General features: G+C 41.4%; 2 protein-coding genes across 9 annotated transcripts in view; both read right to left on the bottom strand.

The window, feature by feature from the left end:
* Nucleotides 1–2,380: 2,380 nt before the first annotated feature.
* LOC125141394 (putative C-type lectin domain family 20 member A) lies at nt 2,381–4,698 on the bottom strand. Of its 2 annotated transcripts, XM_047814655.1 has the most exons (3): nt 4,566–4,698; nt 4,077–4,359; nt 2,381–3,243 (listed from the first exon to the last, which is right to left on the bottom strand). In XM_047814655.1, exons 1-3 carry the CDS (start codon nt 4,582–4,584, stop codon nt 3,186–3,188), a joined length of 360 nt encoding a protein of 119 aa, XP_047670611.1. In that variant the 5' UTR covers nt 4,585–4,698; the 3' UTR covers nt 2,381–3,185. The 2 variants fall into 2 exon arrangements, with proteins under 2 accessions (XP_047670611.1, XP_047670609.1); XM_047814653.1 differs by lacking the exon at nt 4,566–4,698 and having other exon boundaries at nt 3,996–4,436.
* Nucleotides 4,699–4,816: 118 nt separating this feature from the next.
* The window catches only part of LOC113651658, a 187,773-nt gene continuing 166,570 nt past the window's right edge, over nt 4,817–26,019 (bottom strand). The window contains exons 1-8 of one of the 7 annotated variants that reach the window (XM_047814375.1): nt 11,846–11,935; nt 11,496–11,600; nt 7,442–7,631; nt 7,208–7,311; nt 6,325–6,516; nt 6,178–6,245; nt 5,904–6,061; nt 4,817–5,294 (exon numbers count right to left, since the gene is read on the bottom strand). In XM_047814375.1, coding sequence (XP_047670331.1) covers nt 5,908–6,061; nt 6,178–6,245; nt 6,325–6,516; nt 7,208–7,311; nt 7,442–7,631; nt 11,496–11,594 — 807 coding nt within the window. In that variant the 5' untranslated portion in view covers nt 11,595–11,600; nt 11,846–11,935 and the 3' untranslated portion in view covers nt 4,817–5,294; nt 5,904–5,907. Of the gene's footprint in view, nt 5,301–5,903; nt 6,062–6,177; nt 6,246–6,320; nt 6,517–7,207; nt 7,312–7,441; nt 7,712–7,852; nt 8,067–11,495; nt 11,601–11,845; nt 11,936–22,831; nt 22,905–26,019 lie in introns of those variants that run through there. The other 6 variants (XM_047814372.1, XM_047814385.1, XM_047814376.1 and 3 more) reach the window with 6 other exon arrangements.

Genomic DNA, 26,019 nt, shown 5'->3' on the forward strand with positions numbered 1-26,019 from the left:
TTAGGGAACATTATTAGAAGACATGGGATTAGTTTCCATTGTTATGCTGATGACACACAGTTATATATCTCATCAAAACCAGATGAAATAGCCACAGTGTCCAAATTAACTCAGTGCCTTAGAGAGATAAGACTGGATGAGCTGCAACTTTCTATTGTTAAACTCCGATAAGACTGAAATACTACTCATGGGTCCAAAAACCAGTGCACAGAAACTCTCACAACTTAACTCCCATTTAGAGGGATGTACTATTACAAGTAGCTCGACAGTGAAAGACCTCGGTGTTATACTAGACAGTAACTTGTCTTTTAAAAATCATATCGCCCATACTACCAAAACAGCCTTCTTCCACCTTAGAAACATTGCCAAGCTGAGAAACATCCTGTCTGTATCTGATGCTGAGAAGCTAGTTCATGCGTTCATGACCTCTAGACTGGACTATTGTAATGCATTACTAGGTGGTTGTCCTGCATCTTTAATAAATAGGTTACAGTTAGTCCAAAATGCAGCTGCCAGAGTTCTCACTAGGACAAGAAAGTATGACCATATAACCCCAATTTTATCATCTCTACACTGGCTACCTGTTAGGTATAGAATTGACTACAAACTGCTGCTACTTACGTACAAGGCTCTTAATGGTTTAGCTCCCATGTATCTAACTAGTCTTCTAACACGTTACAATCCTTCACGCTCTCTGACATCACAAAACTCAGGGCTTTTGGTAGTTCCCAGAATATCTAAGTCTACTAAAGGTGGTAGAGCGTTTTCTTATTTAGCTCCCAAACTTTGGAATAGTCTTCCTGATAGTGTTCGGGGCTCAGACACACTTTCCCAGTTTAAATGTAGATTAAAAACTCATCTCTTCAGTCAGGCGTACACATAATACATCCCATAATATCATGCACCAGTACATCAGACCAGCACATTTTTATGAACGGCAGATATGTTAATCCCTTTCCACTGCTTTTCTCTTTGTACCCATCCCGAGGCATCCAGACACTGTACCAGCTCCCATCGTCCTCTGTGGGACGAAGCCTTTGGACATCCACTGAGCCGAGGCCGACTCTAAGAATCCTGAGACATCTCCAGTTAGACTCTGTGGTACTCAGGAGATCAGAAGTCCTTGAACCTCACACCAATACAACATTTGTTTGACTGTATATTACAATCACACCCCCAGTGTCACCCATATGAGGATGAGGTTCCCCCTTGAGTCCGGTTCCTCTCAAGGTTTCTTCCTTTACCAATTTAAGGCAGTTTTTCCTTGCCACTGCTGCCTGAGTCATCTCAGACTTGCTCATAGGGGAATAAATACATACACACTGTGAACTATATACATCTAATAATAATCTAGAATTTTTATTCTGTTAATTCTTATTTCTTTTATTATTCGTTATTTCCTTTATCATTAATTATGTCTACCTTCTGCTTTATGTTTGTTCTGTAAAGCTGCTTTGAGACGATGTCTATTGTAAAAAGTGCTATACAAATAAACTTGAATTGAATTGAATATTAACTCCAGGGACCGCCTTCCTGAAAACAATTGACAGGTACAAGAGAAGACACCAGAGGACAGCACAGAAATGTGTGTGTATTGTATAGTACAGTGTTATTTATGTGTGTATTGTATAGTATAGTGTTATGTATGTCTGTATTGTATAGTATATTGTTATTTATGTGTGTATTGTATAGTATAGTGTTATTTATGTCTGTATTGTATTGTATAGTGTATTTATGTGTGTGTTGTATAGTATAGTGTTATGTGTGTGTTGTATAGTATAGTGTTATGTGTGTATTGTATAGTATAGTGTTATTTATGTCTGTATAGTATAGTGTTATTCACAGTTCCTGAAAATATGTTGGTTATATCTCAGGAAGGAAAACAGATACAGTTTTGTTTTAACGGCACAAATGTGCACAAATCGAGCACAAACGAACTAGGCCGGTATTGAGCGATTGGGATATTAAAATATTGTTTAATATGTCAAACAACAAACCAGCACAAAACGTTTCTTTTTGCGGCACAAATCAGCACAAACGAATGGCATAGTTTCTTTTTCTTTTTATGGGGTGCCAACTTCACGGAGGTCCCATAGGCTATTGTCAAGAAGAGCTGTGTGTCTTTTGCTTCATATTTTGAACAGCACAATGTATCTATTATTTTTAATTTGTTTATATATAATTGTTTGATTTTGAACATAATCTATATTTGGGAAATGTTTTTTCTTTAAAGGCATTCATGTGATTATAGTCTTTAAAATAAATGCTACATTTTGATTTCATGATTTCTTTGTTTTATGCAAATCATTTACTTCCTTTGTGCTACTTTACATAAACATTTGATGAAACCAAATCAGAATTTTGGTCAACATTGTCATTTTATCTCACCACAAATATGTTGACAACAGAACACAGTACAGTACATAAATATCACACATTAATACAAATATATACATATTGTGGAATAGTAAATAACAGCAAGGAAGTGACAGCCAATTTTATACTTTGTTTAATAAAATGTGTGTGTGCTATATTTCCTCCCAACAGAGATTTAGGCCTGGTGTCCTTAATCTGGAGAAAAACAAACAAGTCTGACCTGGAGTGTGACTGGAAGCGTTTGGTGAGTGACACTTTCTTTGGCAATAGCATGAACATGTTTGGGAGCATCGAGTCTTGTTGTACACAGAAAACACATGTATGGGAGCATTGGGTATTGCTGGCAACAGGATGGTGAAACTGTTCAAGTCTTTATTCTCAAAAGAATAAAGTACATTTATATTTATGACACTTGGCAGATTCCTTTATCCTGTCAGAGATGCAGTTGACATGGCAAGAATAAAAAACAACCCAAATGCAGGGATAACCAAAACAAAATGACAAAAAAAAAAAAAAACATTGACATGGAAAAAATCACAAAAACAAGAAACACATTATGTCTGAGCACAGAGCATCAGCAGCCTGACCGTTATTTATATAACCACAGTTTTCATTCTTCAGGGCATGATCAGGTTTTCCAGTCATCCAGCTGATGGTAGAGAAAATTGGTTTGGTCTGTCACCTTCCAGGAGTCTCTGAACAGACCAATTAAAGCCCAGCCTGAGACCAGTCCCTTTATAACTGAGTCTTCATTTGCATCACTTGAGCTTGACAAGTCTGTGTGATGCTGTCTACAGGAAGCCTGAGCTTCAAGCCATGACATAGTAGTAGAGATGTAAATGTAGTTCTGATGTCCAGTATAACTGCCTATGAGAATAAAAAAAACACAAAGATGAAACATAGTGTCATGATCAGCACACTTGCCTCACCTCCGCACCCACAACGGAGAGAATCGTCTCCGGAGTACTAAGCGCTCCCGGACTACACTTCCCACTACACCCCGCTCAGCCTAATCAGGGCACCAGCTGTTCTCCATCAGCTGGCGCACTTAAATAAGCAAACGAACTTGATCCCATTGCGAAGTCTTGATTTGCTACGGCTATCATTCTGAGCGTTGTCTGGTTATTCCTGTTTCTGGTTTTTGATCCGTTTCTGTATTTTGCCTCACGACTGATTTCTGCCTGCCCTGACCTTTTGCCTGTTGTTCTGACTACGTTTTTGCCTTACCTACACTGTCGTGTTTACCGGTACTGAACTCTGCCTGTTGTTTCCGAGATTATATATTAAAGCTGCAAATGGATCCTCAGTCTTACGACTCATCGTTACACATAGGTTTATGGAAGGTTCAAAACTAAAAAAAAATACACAGATTACAACATTAAAACCCCAAAAGGAAATTTCTTAAAAGTTGCTGACAGAACATCAAGAACATGACACAAATCTGGGTAGATTGTACAAGTATTTCCCCAGTGTCTGAAATTTGCTTTAAGAAATTATGTTAAATATTTTTCCCAGTTCAGCAAAATGAGTATATTAAAAAATACATTGTTCAGAATTTTTATTACAACACAAAATTCTCTACTGAGAAATAGGAAAGTGATCAATATGTAGATTCTTACCATCTAAACAGACAGCAGGGATTGACCAAGTACAGGGCACATCCACCCAACCCCAGGGAGCAAGCGCACCACACTCCTCACCAAAGTTGTCGTGTTGACCTGAACTCCATCTCCATCTGAACGCTTCCCAGTGGTTTATTCCCCATGGACCAGCACCAGCTGTTGATGGGATTGTAGAGTCCAATCCAAGCACTGGAACCGAATTGTTGTCTCTGTGCTTCCTTCTGAAGTCGGACCATGTTGTCATTACTGTCGATGATAGCCAGGTCAGTGTGTGTGTCTCTGCAGTAAGCCTGAGCATCACTCCAGGTTTTCCCCTGCTGGATCAGGTAATACTGACGAGTGACAGACAGGACCAGAGGAACTGTGGATAAATTTTAAACATTTTATGCAAATTATCTCAGTCACAAATTTTACTTACTTTAATTAACTCTTCTCATAATTTTCCCTTCATTTGATTGTTACTTCAAACTGAACATTTATATAATGAAACTTTTTTTAATTTAATTTTTCTTTGATACAAAACAAGAAATTATTTTAAATCCACACACACACACACACTTCTCTCACCTGTGAAAAACAGGAGCATAAAGAGACATTATAACGAGTATAAAGAGACATCCGTTACTGGTGTGTAGATAAACTCACTAAGACAAAAGACATGTGATTAAAATCCCTCAGCAGTTCTGATCAGCAGTAAAACTGATAACTGTAAGTACCACATCACTACATATGATTAGAACTGAATTTAAACACCCATTAGTTCAGGGGAGGCAAACTCAGTATTCATGTAATTATTGAATGTAAAACCTCAAGCAATGTTCATTTGAACGAGTTTATTTTATTTTAACCTGTCAGAAGAACAGAGGATGCACACAAGTACAGGGGAGCTTTTATTATATCTGAAAACTAATCCAAAGGTAAATTAAACCACCAACATGTTGTCAACTTATGAAGTGTATTTAAAATTTAAATATATACACATACAAATGAAATAAGAACAAAATTAAAAACAATAAATAAACAACAACAAACAAAACAACTGAAACATCAAAAAACTATATTACAATTAGCAGCATATGAGCGACACAATGAACTATTTAACTATTAAAACAAGAGTCTTTGAACTTGTGTATATTTAAAACAAATATTTATACATACAAATAAAATTAGAACAAAACAATTAACTATTAAAACAAACTACAAACAAACAAAACTAATTAATTGATTAAAACTTTATCCTGTCTGGTCATCCATCCATCGTCTTGTTCCCCACTCTTTCGGTGAACCTCCACCCTGCTGCACCTGAATAATAACAACAACAAACAGAAGTAAACAATGAACAATTTAACTATTAAAACAAGAGACTTTGAATCAGCTTCAGACTTTTTAACAGTTATATGTTATAAATGAGTTCATGTCCTTAGCCATGGTTTAAATCAGACTTTATACATACAGATACAAATATGAATATGTGGAGCAGTAAACAGCTACAGATTCAGGTACCATTACTATGTACATTGTGTTAAATTGAAATGTAGCCCTACTTTTTTTTATTTAATGAGAGAACGTTATACATATCTACAATCATACATATGTTCACTTCTATGTTACGTGACAAATAGTCAAAAGGTTTTTGAATTGTACTGAATTTATTTGATTTGACAGTCAGGTATTGATTGCTTGCAGATGTTGATACAACTACTAGGCTACTTAAATATATCTCACACTAACTAGTTAGACATTATGATCTTCTGTAGCTTTGCTTCAAAAAATGTTTCTTTAAATTTTAGTTGAATACCTCTGATTTAGTGCATCCTCGAGAGAACATCGAGAGTAAGCTGATAAAAATAACACATAGAAAATATATAAATTACATAGAAATTTCTATACTTCTGACGGACTTACTTTATTACCCTCTGGCGCTCCTGGAGTCCTCGCTGGCGGCTGTGCCACTTCCACGGCCTGCTTCACCGCCTCCGGAAGCAACTCCTCCAATGCTTCCCTTACCGTGTCGCGGCAGTTGCAGATGGGTGGAAGCTGCTACTGTATTCGCTGACCTCCACCTGCAGACACAAGAGTAGGGCTGGATGACAACGTCCTTTCTCTCGCCATTTCCAAAGACTTTTGCTTAGCTGCCATTTCTGTTCGAGTGAACTGTGAGAGAATGAGTAACACCCACCTAGCAGCTGCTCTATTTATAAGCTGACTTTCCGCGAGCTTCCCAATTCCTTTTAACAACCACCTAAGCTGATGGAAAATAAAATTTATAGAAAATATATAAATAACAGAAATTTCTACACTTCTGCACAAATAAAGACGGACTTGCTTGATCTGGCCGTTGCGCTCCCTGAGTCGCCGTTGCCGGCTGTGCCGCATCCACCGCCTGCTTCACCGCATCGGGAAGTAACTCCTCGAGTGCTCCCCTTACCGTTTCCCGGCAGTTGCAGACGGGTGGAAACGGCTGCCCAGTTTGGTCGGAGACCACCCTTCCTCCACTCTCGTCCTGTACCACCTTTGGCTGAATGAAAATTCTTGCGTGATCGGATGCCATGGTGAATTGTGAGAGAATGAGTAACACCCATCTAGCGGCTGCTCTATTTATAAGCTGACATTATAATTATGCACAAATCAGATGTGTGTTGTTGGTCATTATCCCTCTTCCTCCTGCTCCTCCTACACATTTATTGGCTAAGATCCTTGTGACAGAAGAACCCATCCGAAACACGCCGTAGAATTCCAGCCTCAGTCCGTCATTCTGTTCTACACCACATAATTATTATTATTAAATAATAATGAATGAAGACATGAGACACAGAAGACATGTCTGTGTTCTGTTTATTTTAATAGTTAAATTGTTCATTGTTGCACACGGCAAATCTGCTAACTCAAAAAGGACAAAGAAATAATTGACCTTGAAAAAGTCTGAAGCTTATTTAAAGACTGGAACACAACTGACTGGAACACATTGTCATCTGTCCTTTTTGTGTTGGTAAATCTGACAAACATGTCTTCTGTGTCTCATGTCTTCATTTATGTCTGTGTTGGTACCTGAATCTGTAGCTGTTTACTGCTCCACATATTCATATTTGTATCTGTATGTATAAAGTCTGATTTAAACCATGGCTAAGGACATTAACTCATTTATAACATATAACCAAACACGTGTTGCTATTCTTCTCATATTGAACCTGACAATGTTGTGCACTGACCAGGGCGGCGATGATCACCCTGAAGACAACATGGACAATGAGGCAGCCCAAGAAGGCCCAGTTCATAATTTTAACCCTCCCTTGGCTTCTTGGTGTTTTCCACACTGATAGGAGATAAGAAATAAAAAAGTTCCTTCTGAAAACATTAACAGACAGAACATATCTGGAAAGCTTGTAGGTTTCTATATATACACACCTTTATGGCTGAAAAAGCAATAATGCTGCAATACTCACACATGAAGCCAAGGAAGATGATCATCATGACCTCCTGAGCAATAGATAAAGAAGCCAGGGTAATGACTGCCACACTGTGGCCACAATTCGCCTCCCTAGCAATGTGGCCGCAATTATCGGCCAACATGGTGAAGCCCAAAAGGACTTGTGCCAGGGAGGATGTGGCCGCTAGTGTGTTCATGTCCATCAGCTGTGAGAGAGAAACACCACATGACCACATTAGCATGACCTACATTTTAGACCATAGGTCACCAACAGACAGACCGTGGTCCGGACCCGGACGCTGCCCAATACGGACCCAGACCTACAGCCCAAACAAAAGGTTCTGATTTAAAACTTGACGAAGCGCTTCTATTTTAACCGGCGCAGCTTTTGTATCTTTACAGTAGTGGTAGTGAAAACACACAGAGCAATCAAGGGACGAGGGAGACGGAGAAAGGGAGGAGAAAGAGAGAGAAACAGCCGAGTGAGATTCATTCCTGTTCACACTTCCCACTTCACCAGTGTGTCTCATATGTACAGAAACTGGGGCACTTATTAAAAGTGACCATGTGAAACACCATTATGAGACAAAACAAAGGTTTTGAACAAACATATCCACACAAATCTGAGACAGCGTCCCTGAGACAGCTTTCCCAGGTCTGAGGACAGTAGCCCTATACATCCTGACCATGTTTGGCTCTACATACAGCTGTGAGGCAGCTTTCTCTACAATGAACATAATCCAAACTAAATATGGTTCAAGGGTCACTAATGAGCAGCTTCACATGTGTATGACAGAGGCCCTGACTGCATTCAAGCCCAGGTTTAACCCCAACCCTCGCCCAGGTTTATCCCCAACCCTCGCCCAGGTTTAACCCTAACCCACGCCCAGCTAGAGCTCAGTTCTCTCACTGAGATATAAAAAGGAAAGTTAAGCACTTTATTTAAACACACACAATTTTCACATTTTATTTATTTTCTCTTATTTTGAAATGTAGCCCTACTTTTATTTATTTAAATGAGAGTGATGTTATGCCTGATAACGTATTATTAGTTCCAGTTTGCTTGTTTCCCTACCGGACGTCAGACGAGGGAACACCAGAGATATAAGCAGCCTGCGGTACTGAATTGTGCTAAAAGTGGTTATTAATAAAAGTTGTGTTAATGCTGAAGCTCCTGTTTTATTTGGACAAAACATAAGCTGGTGTCAGAATACAGGACTGGTGTACACTAAAGAGTTTGTGAGGAAATCACCAGCACAACCAGAACCACGTAGAGGGAAACAGACACGTAAAGCTTCCATAAATGGTCATGTACACGTGAGCTGTCGGGTGACGAGCCAAGTGCAGGTGAGCAGCGCATTAATACAATCAAAAGCAGTTGGAAGAGTCGGCGTCAAAACAGAGAAAACTTTAGTGTTTGCCGTCATGGAAAAGCTAAATCCACCATCGCCAATGCAGCTTAGCGGCAATCTTGCTGATAACTGGAAACGTTTCAAACAGAGATTCGACATTTATCTCGCTGCGAGCGGTGCCGGTGGAGATGATGAAAAGCTAAAAGCATCCATCTGTTTGCACGTGATGGGTTGAGATGTACTGGATATATATAATAGCTCTCAACTCGATGATGCTGATTTAACACTGACTCTTCTAATGCAAAAATGTGAGGAATATTTTGTGCCAAGTAAGAATGTCACATTTGAGAGAGACATGTTTTTCTCTGCTGACCAAAAACAAGGAGTAAGTTTTGACCAGTACCTCACTGAACTGCACACTTTCAGTAAGAGCTGTGAATTCAGACATTTAAGAGATTCACTAGTGAGAGAGACAGAATAGTCTGTGGAATTCCCGACAATGCTCTCAGGGAAAGATTGTTAACGAGAACCAGCACTGACACTGGATAAAGCGGTCAATATGTGTAGAGCTGCTGAAATTACTCATGCACAAGCTAAGGAACTGCACAGGGATGGCGCTGTTGTGCATGCAATTAAAAGAGAGGAGCAGCACACAAAACAGTCTGCTAAGCTAAAGAAACACAGGAAATGTGGCAGATGTGGAGGAGTACACATGCCAAGGTCATGTCCAGCTTATGGAAAAATCTGCAGTAGTTGTGGAAAAAATCATTTTGCAAAATGTTGTAAAGAAACACAGTACATACTGTCAAAGAACAAAGAGGACTTTCTTGTTGATTCTGTACAGAACAACACACTAGATAAAGCTGAATGGCTTGTACCACTGACTGTAAATGAAACTATAATCCCATTTAAAATAGACACGCAATACTGAAAGTGACAGGATACACTGGTGAGAATGTTCCAGTTAAGGGAATATGTCTGGTGACTCTGAAACACAAAGGAGACGTACTACATTTACAGCATGTGACAGACGCCCTTATCCAGAGCGAAGTACATAAGTGCTTAAATCTCTAACACTGAATACATTAATGCTGGTTCACTAGGTTACATACTTAAGATACCATGAGTTTAAAACATTTGTTCAAAGTTACAATGAAAAAGTGTCAAAGCTTTTTTTTTTTTTTTATGCAAAAGATAAGGAAAGAAGTGCTAGTTGAAGTGTTTCCTGAATAAGTAGGTGTTCAACCGCCACTTGAAAATAGCCAGTGACTCAGCTGTCCGGACCTCTAGGGGAAGTTCATTCCACCACCTCGGTGCCAGAACAGAGAAGAGTCTTGTAGTATACTTGCCTCTTACCCTGAGAGATGGTGGGACCAGTCGAGCAGTGCTGGTAGATCGGAGGTTGCGGGGTGCAGTGCGAGGAATGATGAGGGCTTTGAGGTAAGAGGGAGCTGGTCCATTTTTGGCTTTGTAGGCCAGCATCAGTGTTTTGAATCGGATGCGTGCAGCTACCGGAAGCCAGTGGAGGGATCACAGCAGCGGGGGGGTATGGAGAACTTTGGCAGGTTGAAAACAATCTGGGCAGCTGCATTTTACTAAAGTACTAAAGAAACAAATGGTGATTGTGGAGAAAAATGTACAGCCAACATTTTTGAAGGAGAACAAAGATGTTTGAAGGACTCGGATGTGGTACATGCATGCAGAAAAGTTCCATTTGCACTGCAAGGTAAACGTAAAGAGGAGCTGGCTCACATGGAGAAGCTCAATGTTATAAAGAAGATTCATGAAACAACAGACTGGGTGAGTTCACTAGTCGTTGTGCTGAAGAAAAATGGAGCTTTAAGGATTTGTCTTGACCCAAGAGATCTCAACAGGGCCATAAAACATGAACAGTATAAACTGCCCACCAGAGAGGAGATTAGGTCTCAGTTTGCTGGAGCTAAGTGGTTCAGTAAGCTAGATGCATCATCTGGGTTTTGGCAAATGAAGCTTGAGGAGGAAAGCTCGAAACTGGGCACCTTCATTACACCAGAAGGCAGATATCGGTTTCTCAGTCTTCCGTATGGCATTGTGTCTGCACCAGAAGTTTACCACAAGATAATTCACACGATCTTTGAGCACTTAACAGGCTTGGAGACTATGATGGATGATATAATCGTGTGGGGTTCCAGCCGACAGGAACATGATGCACGGCTAAGGCAGGTCCTAGATTTCATTAGACAGTTTTTGTTGGAGATGTACTGTCTGAGGATGGCGTCAGGCCAGACCCAAGAAAGACCTCAGCAATCGTTAACATGGAACAGCCACAAAATAAAGAGAAACTGAGAAGATTCCTTGGAACGGTCACATATTTGGCCAAATTTATTCCACAACTGTCTACACCTTCTGCACATCTTCGATGTCTCCTGGAGCAAAAGACTGAGTGGGTGTGGTCTCACGAGCAGGAGGGATGCTTTCAAGATCTGAAGTGCATCATAACGGAGGAGCCAGTACTCAGATATTATGATCCACACAAGAACATTAGGATCTCAGCAGATGCCCCCGATACGGCGATGCCCAAATAGAGAAAGAACTTTTGCCTAGCACATATGCCTGTGAAGGATTCCATCAGTATGTGTATGGGCAGACTTACAGACCATAGTGGAAACAGACCCAAGTACTTTATTGAGAGTGTAGGCATCTTAGGGACCTGCTAAGTTATCATGATGTTAAACTCACCGTGAGAACAAAAGCCTCACCTGATTGGGACCAGTTTCTTGGGCGCTGCAGAGCCAGATGGGAAGAGCAGTGGCAGGGCAGTAAACACAGTGATGGCATGTTCAACTACATACAGAAATAAATAACACACAAGAGAGGATATCGATATGCACTAAAGTAAAGAGCTTAATTAATGACATTTAATGACAATATATATTGGCACCGTACCACGTGCAGGCCGCACCACGTGCTTCACAGACAACATAAATTTAATCCACTTATTTCTCCTATAACACTCTGTTCAATATACATCAATTATCAGTGAGCTAAATCTCTTTTCTTTCTGAAACACAACTCATTAAACAACATACCTGTAAGAAAAGGACATAAACAGCTGAGACACGGGGCGTCAGCTTCTCCCTCACTGCTACACACTAGTACATATAATGCTAAACAGTTAGTCTGTATTTTTATATGCCGCTTTTTGTAAATTGATGAAGATTAGTTTTATAACTTTATATCTTTAAGACACGTAAAACATCCACGTTTGCACATAAATGCCTGTTACTGCGTGTTTTGAGTTGCAAAACTTAAATGTAAGAAACAGTATTCAACAAGTTATGCTTACAAAGAACTTTTCGAATGGTCAATAATTGATTGTATACATATCTGCCGGCGAGCAGATAATGGAATTAGCGTCATTACGTCATTGTGAATGACGTCCATTACGTCAGAGACGTAAAAGACCTGGTGAACTGATTTGAACTGGTTCATGAAATCGAACGCTGTGGGTATCGGAACAGGAATGCAGTTCTAAGCAACACACTACTTCTGTTCTCCATGAAGACAAACAAAGTCGTCATTCAGAAGTACCTCGAGAAAGGGCATACTCAGATGGAATGCGACTCCGTTCATGGCATCATCGAGAGGCGTCTGAGGGACCAGGATGTGTATCTCCCAGCTGAGTATGTTAACTTGATGAAGAGAGCCCGATGAACCACACCTTCTTCCAGGACTTCACCAAGCTGAGGCTCTGTAAGTCTTTGTGCCCTGGAGTAAGGCCTGGTGACCTAACTGTCCATGATATCAGAGCCATCAGGTAATTACCAATGTAAATCTTATGTCTTACCAATATACTGTAGGCATGACATTGTGATGTTGCATATTTTTAATGAAACAGTGATTACTTTGTTGTGTTTTGTGCTATTAGGTACAACAACAATGGAACGATGGACTTGAAAATAAACCATTCTGACGACTGGCGTCCACACTCGAGTCCCAAACTCCGAAACTCCACCTCAGACAGCCACACAGTCACCCCACTCTATTCAGACAGCCTGAAGATCACAGAGCTGAAATTTAAACACCTCCAATACCTGAAGGAAGTCATCCCAAAGGACTTTCACAGTTTTTATGGCAATTTGCATCACTAGTTTAATACACACAGAGCCTCACAGATACATGCACACAGACACACAGACACAGGCTTAGTAAAGCAAGCCTTAAAGGGATAGTTCACCCAAAAATAAAATAAAGACCATGCAGTGCCTTGTATGTTAGCATGAGGACTTTAAAATCTACTCGGAACCTGACCGGAAGCCAGTGTGAGGACTTGAGAATTGGTGTAATGTGCTCATTAGCAGTTGAATTTTGCACACATTGTGGATTTAGGAACCCCAGCTAGAAGTGCACTGCAATAGTCACAGCGAGAGAACACAAAAGTCTTAATAAGCCTTTCAGTCACTGAGTGAGATAACATAGGGTGAAGTCTAGCAATATCTCTGAGATGAAAAAATGAGTTCTTTACAATGTGCCGAACGTGAGGGTCAAAAGACAAACTTGAAACTAAGATGGTTTGCAAAGCTGGTGAGGAGCGACCAATAAGCAAGACAAGCTCTGTCTTATCAGCGTTGAGGCACAAACAATTTTGAGACACCCACGTTTTTATCTCATTTATAATTTAAATAAATTAAATAAAATGAATATTAAATAAATTAAGTAATTAAATAAAATATTAAATAAATTTATAACATTTATCACACACACACACACCCACCCCTCCACACACTCACACAGACCCCTCCACACACACACACACACAGACCCCTCCACACACACAGAGATGTTAATTTGAACACAAGATGAATAACATTGTTATATCCAGAAAAAAGCCTAATCATCACATTAATATTACTATATATTTATTAATGAGTTGTCTACGTTCATAGTTCTCTTCATGCACTTTTACCCTTGTATAATACAGGACAGGTCAGCATTCAGAAGACTCCAGTTGGGAAACGTCACGTCCGTAAAGCCAATAATAGTCGGTGAAATTGTCTTTATGTGCAAATATAACGTAGTTATACACCGAGTCCACATATTATGTACAATATGAAGGTTTTAATCCCTTGTACACTATAACTGTACTCTAACCTGCTGTGACACGCTGCTCTGACCAAAAAGATATTACACCTGAAGTCATTTATACTGACGTACGTGTCCCTCAGTGACACTTGTTTGGGGATTGTGTAGAAAACCTTCCACACTATTATTACCTAACTGGGTTAGTATTGAAAACACAAGATCAACTATCAGAGTCGGTCTTACCTTGAACGCAGGTGTCCTTCCAAGTCCCTCGGTCCTCTTCAAGTTCTTCTACCTAATCTATTGTTTGTATCTTTAGATGAAGGAGTCAGACTTAGACCTTCTTGTCTTATCAGGATCCTCACAATGGGAGGCCTTGTTTTTATTAAAAGCAGTGTAATACAGATAAATGTGTGTAATATATGTAAAGTCAAATTACAAATAAAATCTGCTTCAAATAATCAAACAATTCTAGTGTAAGTAGAAGAGAATAAAATAAACCAAGAAACAGTCTCCAAGTTAAAAACCAAAAGTTATGTGTCACATACACGTACATACAGGGTACGACATGCAGTGACATGCTTTTTACATCTGTCTGGTATATAAGCATAAAAAAAGGAACACAATTTAGGATAAAAAAAATAAACTAAAAGGAGATAAATAAATAAAAAAGTATAAAATATGAAAATATAAGTGAAAAATAATGTATATAGATAAATATAAATATAATTAGTTCTTCAGGTTTTTTGCCGCTGCATTTCTGCTAAGGATATGGTTTGTGTGCTGTGTTGAATGTTAAAAAAACAACACAGATTTATACATGACTCTTGTACACACACACGTACACACACGTATACACACACACACACACACACACAACACACACACACAACAAAAAATAATACATTAAATGTCTCCTTTTTGTGTCATTTGCCCTCAAGTTCTTGCCCCATGTGTGTGTTTTAGGAGGGTGAGAGCGAGAGGCTCACAGAATCCTCCAAGAAAAGAAGGAGGAGATGATGAAGACTCTGGCAAATGAAGAGGAGTTACAACATTTCTTCTCAAAATTACATGGCTACTTTTGTGACCCGTGTGTGTGTGTATGTGTGTGCATTTGTGTGCGTGCTTATGTGTGTGTATGTGTGTGTATGTATATGAGTGTGTGTATGTGTATGCGTTTGTGTGTGTCTATACGTATGTGTGTGTGCTTGTGTATGTGTGTATATGTGTGTCTATATGTGTATGCGTGTGGTGTGTGTGTGTGTGTGTATATGTGTATACGTATGTGTGTGTGCTTGTGTATATGTGTCTGTGTGTGTATGCGTGTGTGTATACAGTATGTGTGTGTATACGTGTGTATGTGTGTATATGTGTGTATGTACTTGTTTCCTCCTATTTTTAAGCTATCCTTAGGAGTGTGAACATGTGAAAGTATCTGAGTTTGACCCACACGTGTGTTTTAGGAGTACGAGCGAGAGCAGGAGGCTCACAGTATCCTCCAGGCTGAGAACAGTGAGTCCCTCACCTGGAGGAAGAGAACAATGAGAGGAAGAGGACTGTGATTGACCAGAAGGAGTTACTGAAGGTAAACATTTCTTCTCACTAAACTATGACTGCTAAACCTGCTCGTTTCTTCACGTTTTAGAACATTTTGTCCTTTTCAGATTTTAGACTGTTCTCCTGAGTAATGAGTCAGTATTTAAAAGTGTGTAAATGTATGTGTTGTTCCCTCAGGTCAATCTGTCTGAAGGTGAGGAGAAACAGCAGATGCATCAGGAGATCATCACTCAGCTGGAGGAGGAGAACAAGATGAAGACTGAGTCACCAGGAGGAGTTGCTGAAGGTAAACATTTCTTCTCAGTAATCTGAGTGAGAACTTGTTGCATCACATGAACATGTTGTTGTACACGTGACAGATGTTGACAGGGACGTGTTCAAAAGTCAGGTGTATAAATGACTAGCACATAGTGCAATGTTTCTTCAGGCTGGAACTACAATTTCTAAGAGATTCACAATTTAACTCAAACTTTTTTAAATATTTTTATTAATTCGAATTTAATAGTTAAAACAGAATTAAACAATTAACACAACTCATAACTCAAAACCTTGTTGCATCACATACAGAACAATAAACTTTAATTAAAACATGCAGAGCAATACTTAATATACAAACCAAAAAAATAAATAAAACATAAGTAACAGTGAGAGGAAGAAGACTGATGTACAAGGTAAACTTTTTATTTAAAAAAAAAAAAAAAAACATGAACAATAACAAAATATTTTTTAATTTTAACCAAAATAAGAAAAAGAAAGAAAGTCCATAAATCAGATGTTCCTTCTGAACACTCAAAGTCACCGTACAAAATAAAAAAATTGGTAAAATTAATTAGTAATTTGAACTTAAACGAAAAAGTGAACAATTAAGACAAGAGTCTGTGAATTAATCAGACTGAACAGCTGTTTAACCTTAAAAACAAACAATAATCATAAAAAAACTAACAAAATTTTTTTTAACAAAAATAAAACCAACAAAAGAAAATCAAAAATCTCTCAAATAAAATGCGTGCGGTGTGTCGCTGCATCTGACTTCCATTGTTCAGATCTGTAAGTGCCGATAGGGGATAAGAAAAAAGAAAGAAAGCAAGTCCACTAATCAGATGTTCCTTCTGAAAACATTAACAGACAGAACATCTCTGGAAAGCTTGTAGGTTTCTATATATATACCTTTATGGCTGAAAAAGCAATAATGCTGCAATACTCACACATATAGCCAAGGAACAGGAGCAACAGGACCTCAAGGATAATCGCCACCGCGGCCACGTTGATGACTGCGACACTGTCGCCACACTTCTCCTCCTTGGCGATGTGGCCAATGTTGTCGCCCAACATTGTGAGGCCCAACACCACTTGTGCCATGGAGGTTGTGGTCTCAAGCGTGTTCATATCCATCCGCTGTGAGAGAGAAACACCACATGACCACATTAGCATGACCTACATTATAGACCATAGGTCACTAACAGACAGACCGCGGTCCGGACCCAGACCCAGAAGCTGCCCAATACGGACCCGGACCTACAGCCCAAACAAAAGGTTCTGATTTAAAACTTGACGAAGCGCTTCTATTTTAAACGGCGCAGCTTTTGTATCTTTACAGTAGTGGTAGTGAAAACGCACAGAGCAATCAAGGGACGAGTGAGACGGAGAAAGGGAGAGAGACAGACGAGTGAGACGGAGAAAGGGAGAGAGACAGACGAGTGAGAAGGAGAAAGGGAGAGAGACAGACGAGTGAGAAGGAGAAAGGGAGAGAGACAGACGAGTGAGAAGGAGAAAGGGAGAGAAACAGACGAGTGAGATTCATTTCTGTTCACACTTCCCACTAAACGAGTGTGTCTCATATGTACAGAAACTGGGGCACTTATTAAAAGTGACAATGTGAAACACCATTATGAGACAAAAAGGTTTTGAACAAACATATCCACACAAATCTGAGACAGTGTCCCTGAGACAGCTTTCCCAGGTCTGAGGACAGTAGCCCTATACATCCTGACCATGTTTGGCTCTACATACAACTGTGAGGCAGCTTTCTCTACAATGAACATAATCCAAACTAAATATGGTTTCAGGGTCACTAATGAGCAGCTCCACATGTGTACGAGAGCGGCCCTGACTCCGTTCAAGCCCAGGTTTAAACCTAACCCAGGTTTAACCCTAACCCAGGTTTAAACCTAACCTTAACCCAAACCCAGGTTTAACCCTAACCCAGGTTTAACCCTATCCCAAGCCCAGGTTTAACCCTAACCCAGGTTTAACCCTATCCCAAGCCCAGGTTTAACCCAAACCCAGGTTTAACCCTATCCCAAGTCCAGGTTTAACCCTAACCCAAGCCCAGCTAGAAATAAAAATAAAAATAAAAAAATATCGTTCCGGTGTCTTTTAGATATTTAAATAACAATTCTTGAGTTCTCGATCGCCAATACTCGCTTCCCAGCAGTACCTTTAGAGAAATATTGTCCACTCCTATCCACCCTAATTCCTGAAATAACTGAAATCTGTCCCTTTCACATGCAGGACACTTATCTAGTACTGTATGTGCCTCACTATTTCCAATTCCCCACACTTCACATTCACACTTGCCTATTCTAAAGAGATTATGGTTTGGTGCAGTTTGTCCAATTCTTAATCTCGTGATGACGACATCCTTCTTTCTATTTCCCAATCTTTTCCTCTCAATTCCAACAATCTCCTGTATGTGGAAGATGTCTTCCTTTTGTCCCACTATTCCATACTTCCTGCCATCTTTTACACACTTCTGACGAGGTCAGTTTTAACAGGAGGTGGGATAGAAACAAGGGGTCAGAGCTGAATATAAAGCTGTCTGCATGTAGAAAGCATCTACACCACCATGCGTGTTTGTCTGATGAAGCAGCACAGCCCAGCTCTGGTTAGCCTGTCAGGGAGAAACAGATAACATGAAATAGTTAGGAGTGTCAGAACTTACCCCATGCCACAATCCATCGGGCCACGACCTTGAGGTCTACCACGCATCCCTGGCCTGTCGTAGCCATCACGACCGCCGCCATCTCCGGGGTAACCTCCATGCTGGGGTGGCTGAGAGCCTCCGTAACCTCCGCTCACACCACCCTGATTGTAACCACCTGTATGAGGTAGCAGCAGATCTATGATTACTACACCAGATACTACACACATCTAATATAAAAAATTTAAATGTCTTATAACTGGTCCGATATCTGGATCATGATGCCGAGTGTTGTTTGTGACCCAGAGTGTGGGAGCAGTGAACCTCACCATAGGGTCCAGACTGGTCGTAGCTGCTCTGAGAAGCTCCAGGCTGGCTGTACTGAGAGTGGGAGTAGGATCCGTTGGGAGGAGGGTAGGCGGTAGAGGGAGGCTGTTGGGGTGGGACTTGAGATGGAGGATGTTGGGGTGGGACTCGAGGGTAGGCGGTAGATAGAGGCTGTTGGGGTGGGACTGGAGGGTAGGCGGTAGATGGAGGATGTTGGGGTGGGACTTGAGGGTAGGCGGTAGATGGAGGCGGAGGCTGTTGGGGTGGGACTTGAGGGTAGGTAGCCTGCTGCTGCCCACCGTAGGCTGACTGCTGGGCCTGGTATCCACCCTGGGTGTAGGCGGACTGAGTGCTGCTGCTGTATCTAGTCAAGTCAAGTCAAGTCAAGAAGCTTTTTATTGTCATTTCAACCATATATAGCTGTTGCAGTACACAGTGAAATGAGACAACGTTTCTCCAGGATCAAGGTGCTACATAAAACAAAGACAGGGCTAAGGACATGTAAGTAGTCTTAGCCACATAAAGTGCAACTGTGCAACCTGGTGCAAACAGTGCAGGACAAGACAAGCAAGACAGTGCAGGACAAAAGACAGTGCAGGACAAAAAACAGTGCAGACATTAAGTTACAAGACAATACAAAAAGTACAAAAAATGCAATACACAAAAGACAATAAACAGTAACAGAAACAGCGCCGACCGACCGGTGTAAATACTGAATGTTCAAACAATATTTTGTGCAGTAAAAGAATGAACAGCAGCAGGTTCTTAGCAGCAGGTCCTTTGGATTATATATAGAGTTGTGCAAAAAACAGCAGATGACTGAGATATTGTCCAATATGTGCAAAAACAGCAGAAAAGTGTGCAAAACAGTGTGTGTGTTTTGTGAGGGTCTATGCAGTCCATACAGATGATGTGTGTGTATGTTGTGCTCAGTATAGTACAGTTCAGTTATTGAGAAGTCTGATGGCTTGTGGGAAGAAACTGTTACGCAGTCTGGTCGTGAGGGCCCGAATGCTTCGGTACCTTTTTCCAGACGGCAGGAGGGTGAAGAGTGTGTGTGAGGGGTGTGTGGGGTCATCGACAATGCTGTTGCCTTTGCGGACGCAGCGTGTGGGGTAAGTGTCCATGATAGAGGGAAGACAGACCCCAATGATCTTCTCCGCTGTCCTCACTATCCGCTGCAGGGTTTTGCGATCCGAGATCGTACAGTTCCCAAACCAGACAGTGATGCAGCTGCTCAGGATGCTCTCAATGGTCCCTCTGTAGAACATGGTCAGGGTTGGGGGAGGGAGATGTGCCTTCCTCAGCCTTCGGAGGAAGTAGAGACGCTGCTGGGCTTTCTTGGTAATGGCGCTGGTGTTGAGTGACCAGGTGAGGTTCTCCGCTAGATGAACACCCAGAAATTTGGTGATCTTGACGATCTCTACAGATGATCCGTCGATGTTCAGCGGAGAGTGGTCGCTCTGTGCTCTCCTGAAGTCCACAACCATCTCTTTAGTTTTGTCCACATTCAGAGAAAGGTTGTTGGCTCTACACCAGGCAGTTAGTTGTTGCACCTCCTCCCTGTATGCTGACTCGTCGTTCTTGTTGATGAGACCCACCACGGTCGTGTCATCGGCGAACTTAATAATATGATTCGATCTGTGCATTGCTGCACAGTCGTGAGTCAGCAGAGTGAACAGCAGTGGACTGAGCACGCAGCCTTGAGGAGCTCCAATGTTCAGTGTGGTGGTGCTGGAGATGCTGTTCCTGATCCGGACTGACTGAGGTCTCCCAGTCAGGAAGTCCAGGATCCAGTTGCAGAGGGAGGTGTTTAGTCCCAGCAGGCTCAGCTTCCCAATCAGGTGCTGAGGGATGATTGTATTGAATGCTGAACTAAAGTCTATGAACAGCATTCGTACATAAGTGTCCTTATTGTCCAGATGGGTGAGGGCTAAGTGGAGGGCTGTGGTAATGGCATCGTCTGTGGAGCGGTTTGGACGATACGCGAACTGTAGGGGGTCAAGTGAGGGTGGTAGCTGGGTCTTGATGTGCCTCATGACGAGCTTCTCGAAGCACTTCATAACTATGGGTGTGAGTGCAACGGGACGATAGTTATTGAGGCAAGACACTGTAGACTTCTTTGGGACAGGAACGATGGTGGTAGTTTTGAAACACGTAGGAACAACGGCGCTGCTCAGGGAAATGTTGAAGATGTCCGTAAAGACATCCGCTAGCTGTTCCGCACATTCTCTGAGCACCCTGCCAGGAATGTTGTCTGGTCCAGCAGCCTTCCGTGGGTTAACTCTGCATAGAGATCTCCTCACGTCGGCCGTGGATAGACAGAGTACCTGGTCGTCGGGACGAGGGATGGTCTTCCTTGGCGTAACGTTGTTCTGTACCTCGAACCGAGCGTAGAACTCGTTCAACGCGTCTGGGAGGGAGGCGTCGCTATCACAAGCAGGTGAAGCTGTCTTGTAGTTTGTGATCGCCTGTATGCCCTGCCACATGCGCCGGGTGTCTCCGCTGTCCTGGAAGTGGCTGTGGATTGTCTGGGCATGTGCACGCTTTGCCTCTCTGATGGCTAGAAGGAGAGATCAGAAACTTCTCCACTGTTAACTAAACAGACACTAAACACCATCTGTGCAACACAGTGCCACGGCATCTCTGCAGTACCTCTGAGGAGCCAAAGCGGCCTGCTGGCCGTATCCCGAGCTAGCGGACTGAGGAAGCGGCCTGCTGGCCGTATCCTGAGTTAGCGGACTGAGCACTATAGACAATGGGTGTATGCATTTTGTCTGACTGAAGACATTATATTCTTCTAACCCTTTTTTGCCCATCAAGTTACAAACATTATTATTATTTAATATGTAATCAATGAATGTCACAATCAGCACTAAAATTTCTACTTTCGACTGTTTTTAAATGATATGCACTGCTACTTTTTTAAACTTAAAATCACCGTATTGTTTATTCTTTGTGCTATGCAATGAAACTAAATGTTGAAGAAATCTAAAAAAAAAATATCAGACTATTAAATCTCAACTAGGCTGATAGTCAAGTACAGCAAGTGTCCAAATCAGAGCCTACGCTGAATAGTTATTAGTTTTGATCAAACTTAATGCTAACAAGCTAACATGCTAACCATCAAAAAACCATCAAAGCTGCAAAAAGACAACATAAAAATAAAGTTGAAGAACATTTCAACACAAACGATGCAATAAGCGTGTGGCAGGGCATCAACATCATCACGGACTTTAAAGGGAACAAACCAGCTACTGTTAATATGTGAGTGCGCTCTCCGTCTCTGATGTAACCCGATCCTTCTGACGGGTAAACATCCGCAAGGCTGCGGGTCCTGATGGCATCCCAGGCCGTGTGACATGTCACACGTCTATTAGCCAAAAATGACTTTATTGCACATTAAATTAGAAAGTTATTGAACCCAGAAGTGTGTATATAAAACCAGCTTTACCTCAGTGCAGACAGCAGTCTTCCAAACAGCTACACTATGTTTTACAATAATCTCTTTAGCTGATGAAAAAATAAAATTTATAGAAAATATATAATTTACATAGAAATTTCTATACTTCTGCACAAATAAAGACTCACTTCGCGGTTCAGGTGGTCTCTCTGGACCCCACTCAGTTCGAGCACCTCGGAGGCATTCCACATGAGGTCATACTGACGAATCAATGCAATAGTTGCTTGTGCCCGGCTCGTTGCCAGCTCGTTACCATATTCATATTTGTATCTGTATGTACATTTGAAACACTTCTGCACAAATAAAGACGCACTTCACGCTGCTGGTTGTCAGAAAATCCTGGGCCTACACACCACAAGAACACGACGTATTGTGCCAGGTAGACCACCAACATCGCCAGGTCGAATATATCCTGCGGTGGATCGACAAGAGAGTAAAAACAAATGCACATGGATTTAAAAGGTAAACTGTCCAATACTCACTAGTTGTTCATCAGTTTATTCATTCACAGACTTCTAAAGCAATTCTGTAAGACAGACTTACTGTGCGATGCAGCTGCAGACTGGCGAAATTCAGTGCCAGGTTGGCCAAATGGAGCACCAGGTTGTCCGCAGACTCCCCCAAGCCAAGAATATCTAGTTCTCTATTGTGCACCAGGTCAACGAGAGAAAATATATAAATTACATAGAAATTTCTATACTTCTGCACAAATAAAGACGGACTTACTGGATTCTCTTCATCCCGCAGCGGCGCCTCCTCTACACGCTGCCGCCTCCCCAACATTTATTTTTTTCATGCACTGGAAAACAGAAGCAGAAGGAAATAATGAGGGAGCCACAGACTATGGGGCCTAGATGTTCATCAGCAGCATGTGCCAAGTCAGCTAAACATCACTGCAGTCCAATCGGTGAGCCTGAGAGGAATAGCATTTTCAATTACTTTTGGCAACATATGACTTGGGAGGAGAAGAGGATGTATGTGCATGGTTTAATTGATGTGGTCCCCGTGCAAAGGAGAAGGGGGATGAAAATTCCCAAAGATCAAATTCCCTGTTGTTTTTTTTTTACAGGTCAGCGGACAGAGAAGACATGTCTGCAAAAGTATGTTTCTGTCCACCCTAGGAATAGGCGAGTGGTCTGCCCTAAACTGGGCAAAGGAGGGATACACGCAAGCAGACACTGAGGGACAAACACACAGTGACGCACGTCATTCAGCGGCAGGACATGAATTCATCCGCAGCTTTCTGCAGGACCTGCCAAAGGTGCCCTCACACTACTGTAGATCCACAACATCCAAACAGTTTCTGGAACCTGTGTTTCAGTCGATGGCTGATCTGTATGCAGTGTATTGTCGTGCTGCAGCAGAGAAGAATGTAACACCTTTGTCAAGGCAAATGTTCACAGATGAGTTCAAGCATCTCAACCTAGGCATTTACCACCCAAACAAGGACCAGTGCAGCATCTGTTGTGCTTTCAAGGCCGACAACTTAGACCTCCCTGTCTGCCAGTGAGGTTGCTTCATGCATTGTTGACTACGTCTCTGCACACACCGAGCCTGACACATTTATCCTGTGGAGTGACGGCTGTGGGTATCGGAACAGGAATGCAGTTCTAAGCAACACACTACTTCTGTTCTCCATGAAGATAAACAAAGTCGTCATTCAGAAGTACCTCGAGAAAGGGCATACTCAGATGTAATGCGACTCCGTTCACGGCGTCATCGAGAGGCGTCTGAGGGACCAGGATGTGTATCTCCCAGCCGAGTATGAACCTCTTACAGGCATGGCACGGAAGTCAAAGTGACCACTAGGGGATGACCCAGAAACAAGCTTCAATTCAACTTTAAAGCATCAAATCCTCCAAAAACACGAAAAAACCTATTTACCTAGTAAAGTTTATACTCTCAATAATTTTTTCAGCCCACACACAAAGCACAATATGATTCACAGCCTTCATACTATTAGAAAAAAATTTTATTTCAAAGTTATACAGTAAACAAGTACACAAAAACGCTGCACCCGACGACCAGGGCCGTAGAAAAATATTTTTATTGAAGCCATTTTTGGGTCTTTTGACTTGAAATTTTTTTTGGTGAAAGCCAAGACATGTGGCTATGACTCTCAGTTGTTGGTTTGGTCCCTAACATGTTCCAGAAAAATAAGATTAAGCAGTTTATCAGGTAAACAACCCAGGCGGAAATGAAAACCTGCATTCAAACCCCTGTAACTTTGTGCCAGTAAGGCCTAGAATCAATCTGAAACTAGTTTCTGAAACTAGAGAATCTCTTCTTTCAAATGAGAGTAAAAAAGTATGTGGGAGCTGTACCACCTTTTGTTGGGTAGGTCATGTAGGCGAAAAACCTGCAAAATGGGGGCAATGCTTGATGAAGAAGGCCCGTGTGAAGCCTCATCCATACGAAGTCAAGTACATCGACCACACCTTCTTAAGCTTCAAGTGGCACAAAATAGGGTGGCAAGGACTGTCCTCCAGTGCTCTTTAAAGACTAACGTGGCCCTGATGCATAAACGTCTTTCTTGGCTCACAGTTGACGACAATATTAAATTACGATTAATTTTAATGTTGTGGAATGCAGTATTTATGAAACAGCCACAGTTTCTCTCTGAGCAGTTTGTTTTTGTAGGAAGTGGACACATACGCCACCAGGACAAATTTTTTGAAACGCACATCACCTTACAGAGCAATATCTATTTGGAATAGACTTTCTATCTCATCACGCAGAATTCAGAACAAATACAAATTTAACCTGTTCAGTATGGGGTCAGAATTGTTTCTGATTGTTTCAGATTCAGATTGTTTCAATTACGTTCTGATTTACTTGCTCTTCACACCACCCCTGGACCCATTGATGGTGCTGAAATCGTTTCCAAAGAAAGCAGAACTGAACTAACCCTTAGTGCTGCTACAGTCCATACAGGGTTACCAGATTGGGCTCGAATCCGCGACAAATGTTTTTTAAAATTTTTTTTTATCGTATTTTGCAGTACATATTACACTGTGATAGTGCGAGTAAATCAGAACGTGATTGGTTTGAGGTAGACCGTGCCACGATTGGTCAGCGCCACGAGACCACTGTCCGATTGGCTGGAGTAGGCGGTGGGCGGAGTCACCTATTTGTGGATTCTTGTGCACGTCTTGACGTTAGAAATGTTTCAAATCCACAAAAGCACAGAACGCGATTCACTAATGAGCAGGAAGCAATTCGCAAATGAATACAATTTATAAATATTTTTTTTTATTTGCAAATCCCATTTTATTTATTTGTGAATTTCATTTCTTTTTGTGAAATTTGTAAAAATATTTGTGAAACTCTTTATATTTATTTGTGGATCATAGTGTATTTATTCAGAATAACGAAACAATTCTGACCCCATATGTAACCTGTAACCTGACACCCTGAGCTGTGAGAGTGTGAAAAGGTCGAGGATTGCGCAATAAATCCTTTGCGCAACTTGTTTGCGCAGCCAGAGGCCTCGGAGACGTGGCATCTTGCATACCGTTGGAATCGTCTCCTTATTGGCTAAAGAGCTGTAGAGGTCCCGGACCATTTCATTGCTATTGGAAGGAGTAATTGTCAGTCAAAGGGAGGGTTCCCACATAGGATGTAAAGACATCATTGGCTTCTCAGCCGTCTATCTCTGCAATACAAGCGCCGATTGGCTCAAGTGAGGGCTTGTTTGATTCGTTAGGCCCTGGGCTATAAATGACGCATCAGTGTAATTTTTGAAACCTCCAATGAGAGGTTAGAGCCGAAACAAAGTATGGTGGCGCACTACTGTTTCCAGTTTTCAGATCACATGTGGAATATTTGCGAGGCGTTTTGGATTAAAAGGCTTACAGATTCCAGTTCCTTGGACCTTTTGGGATTTTTGTCAAGCATTTGTTTTGGAAAATATA

This window comes from Tachysurus fulvidraco, chromosome 1 (assembly GCF_022655615.1).
Source record: "Tachysurus fulvidraco isolate hzauxx_2018 chromosome 1, HZAU_PFXX_2.0, whole genome shotgun sequence".
NCBI classification, from domain to species: Eukaryota; Metazoa; Chordata; class Actinopteri; order Siluriformes; family Bagridae; genus Tachysurus; species Tachysurus fulvidraco.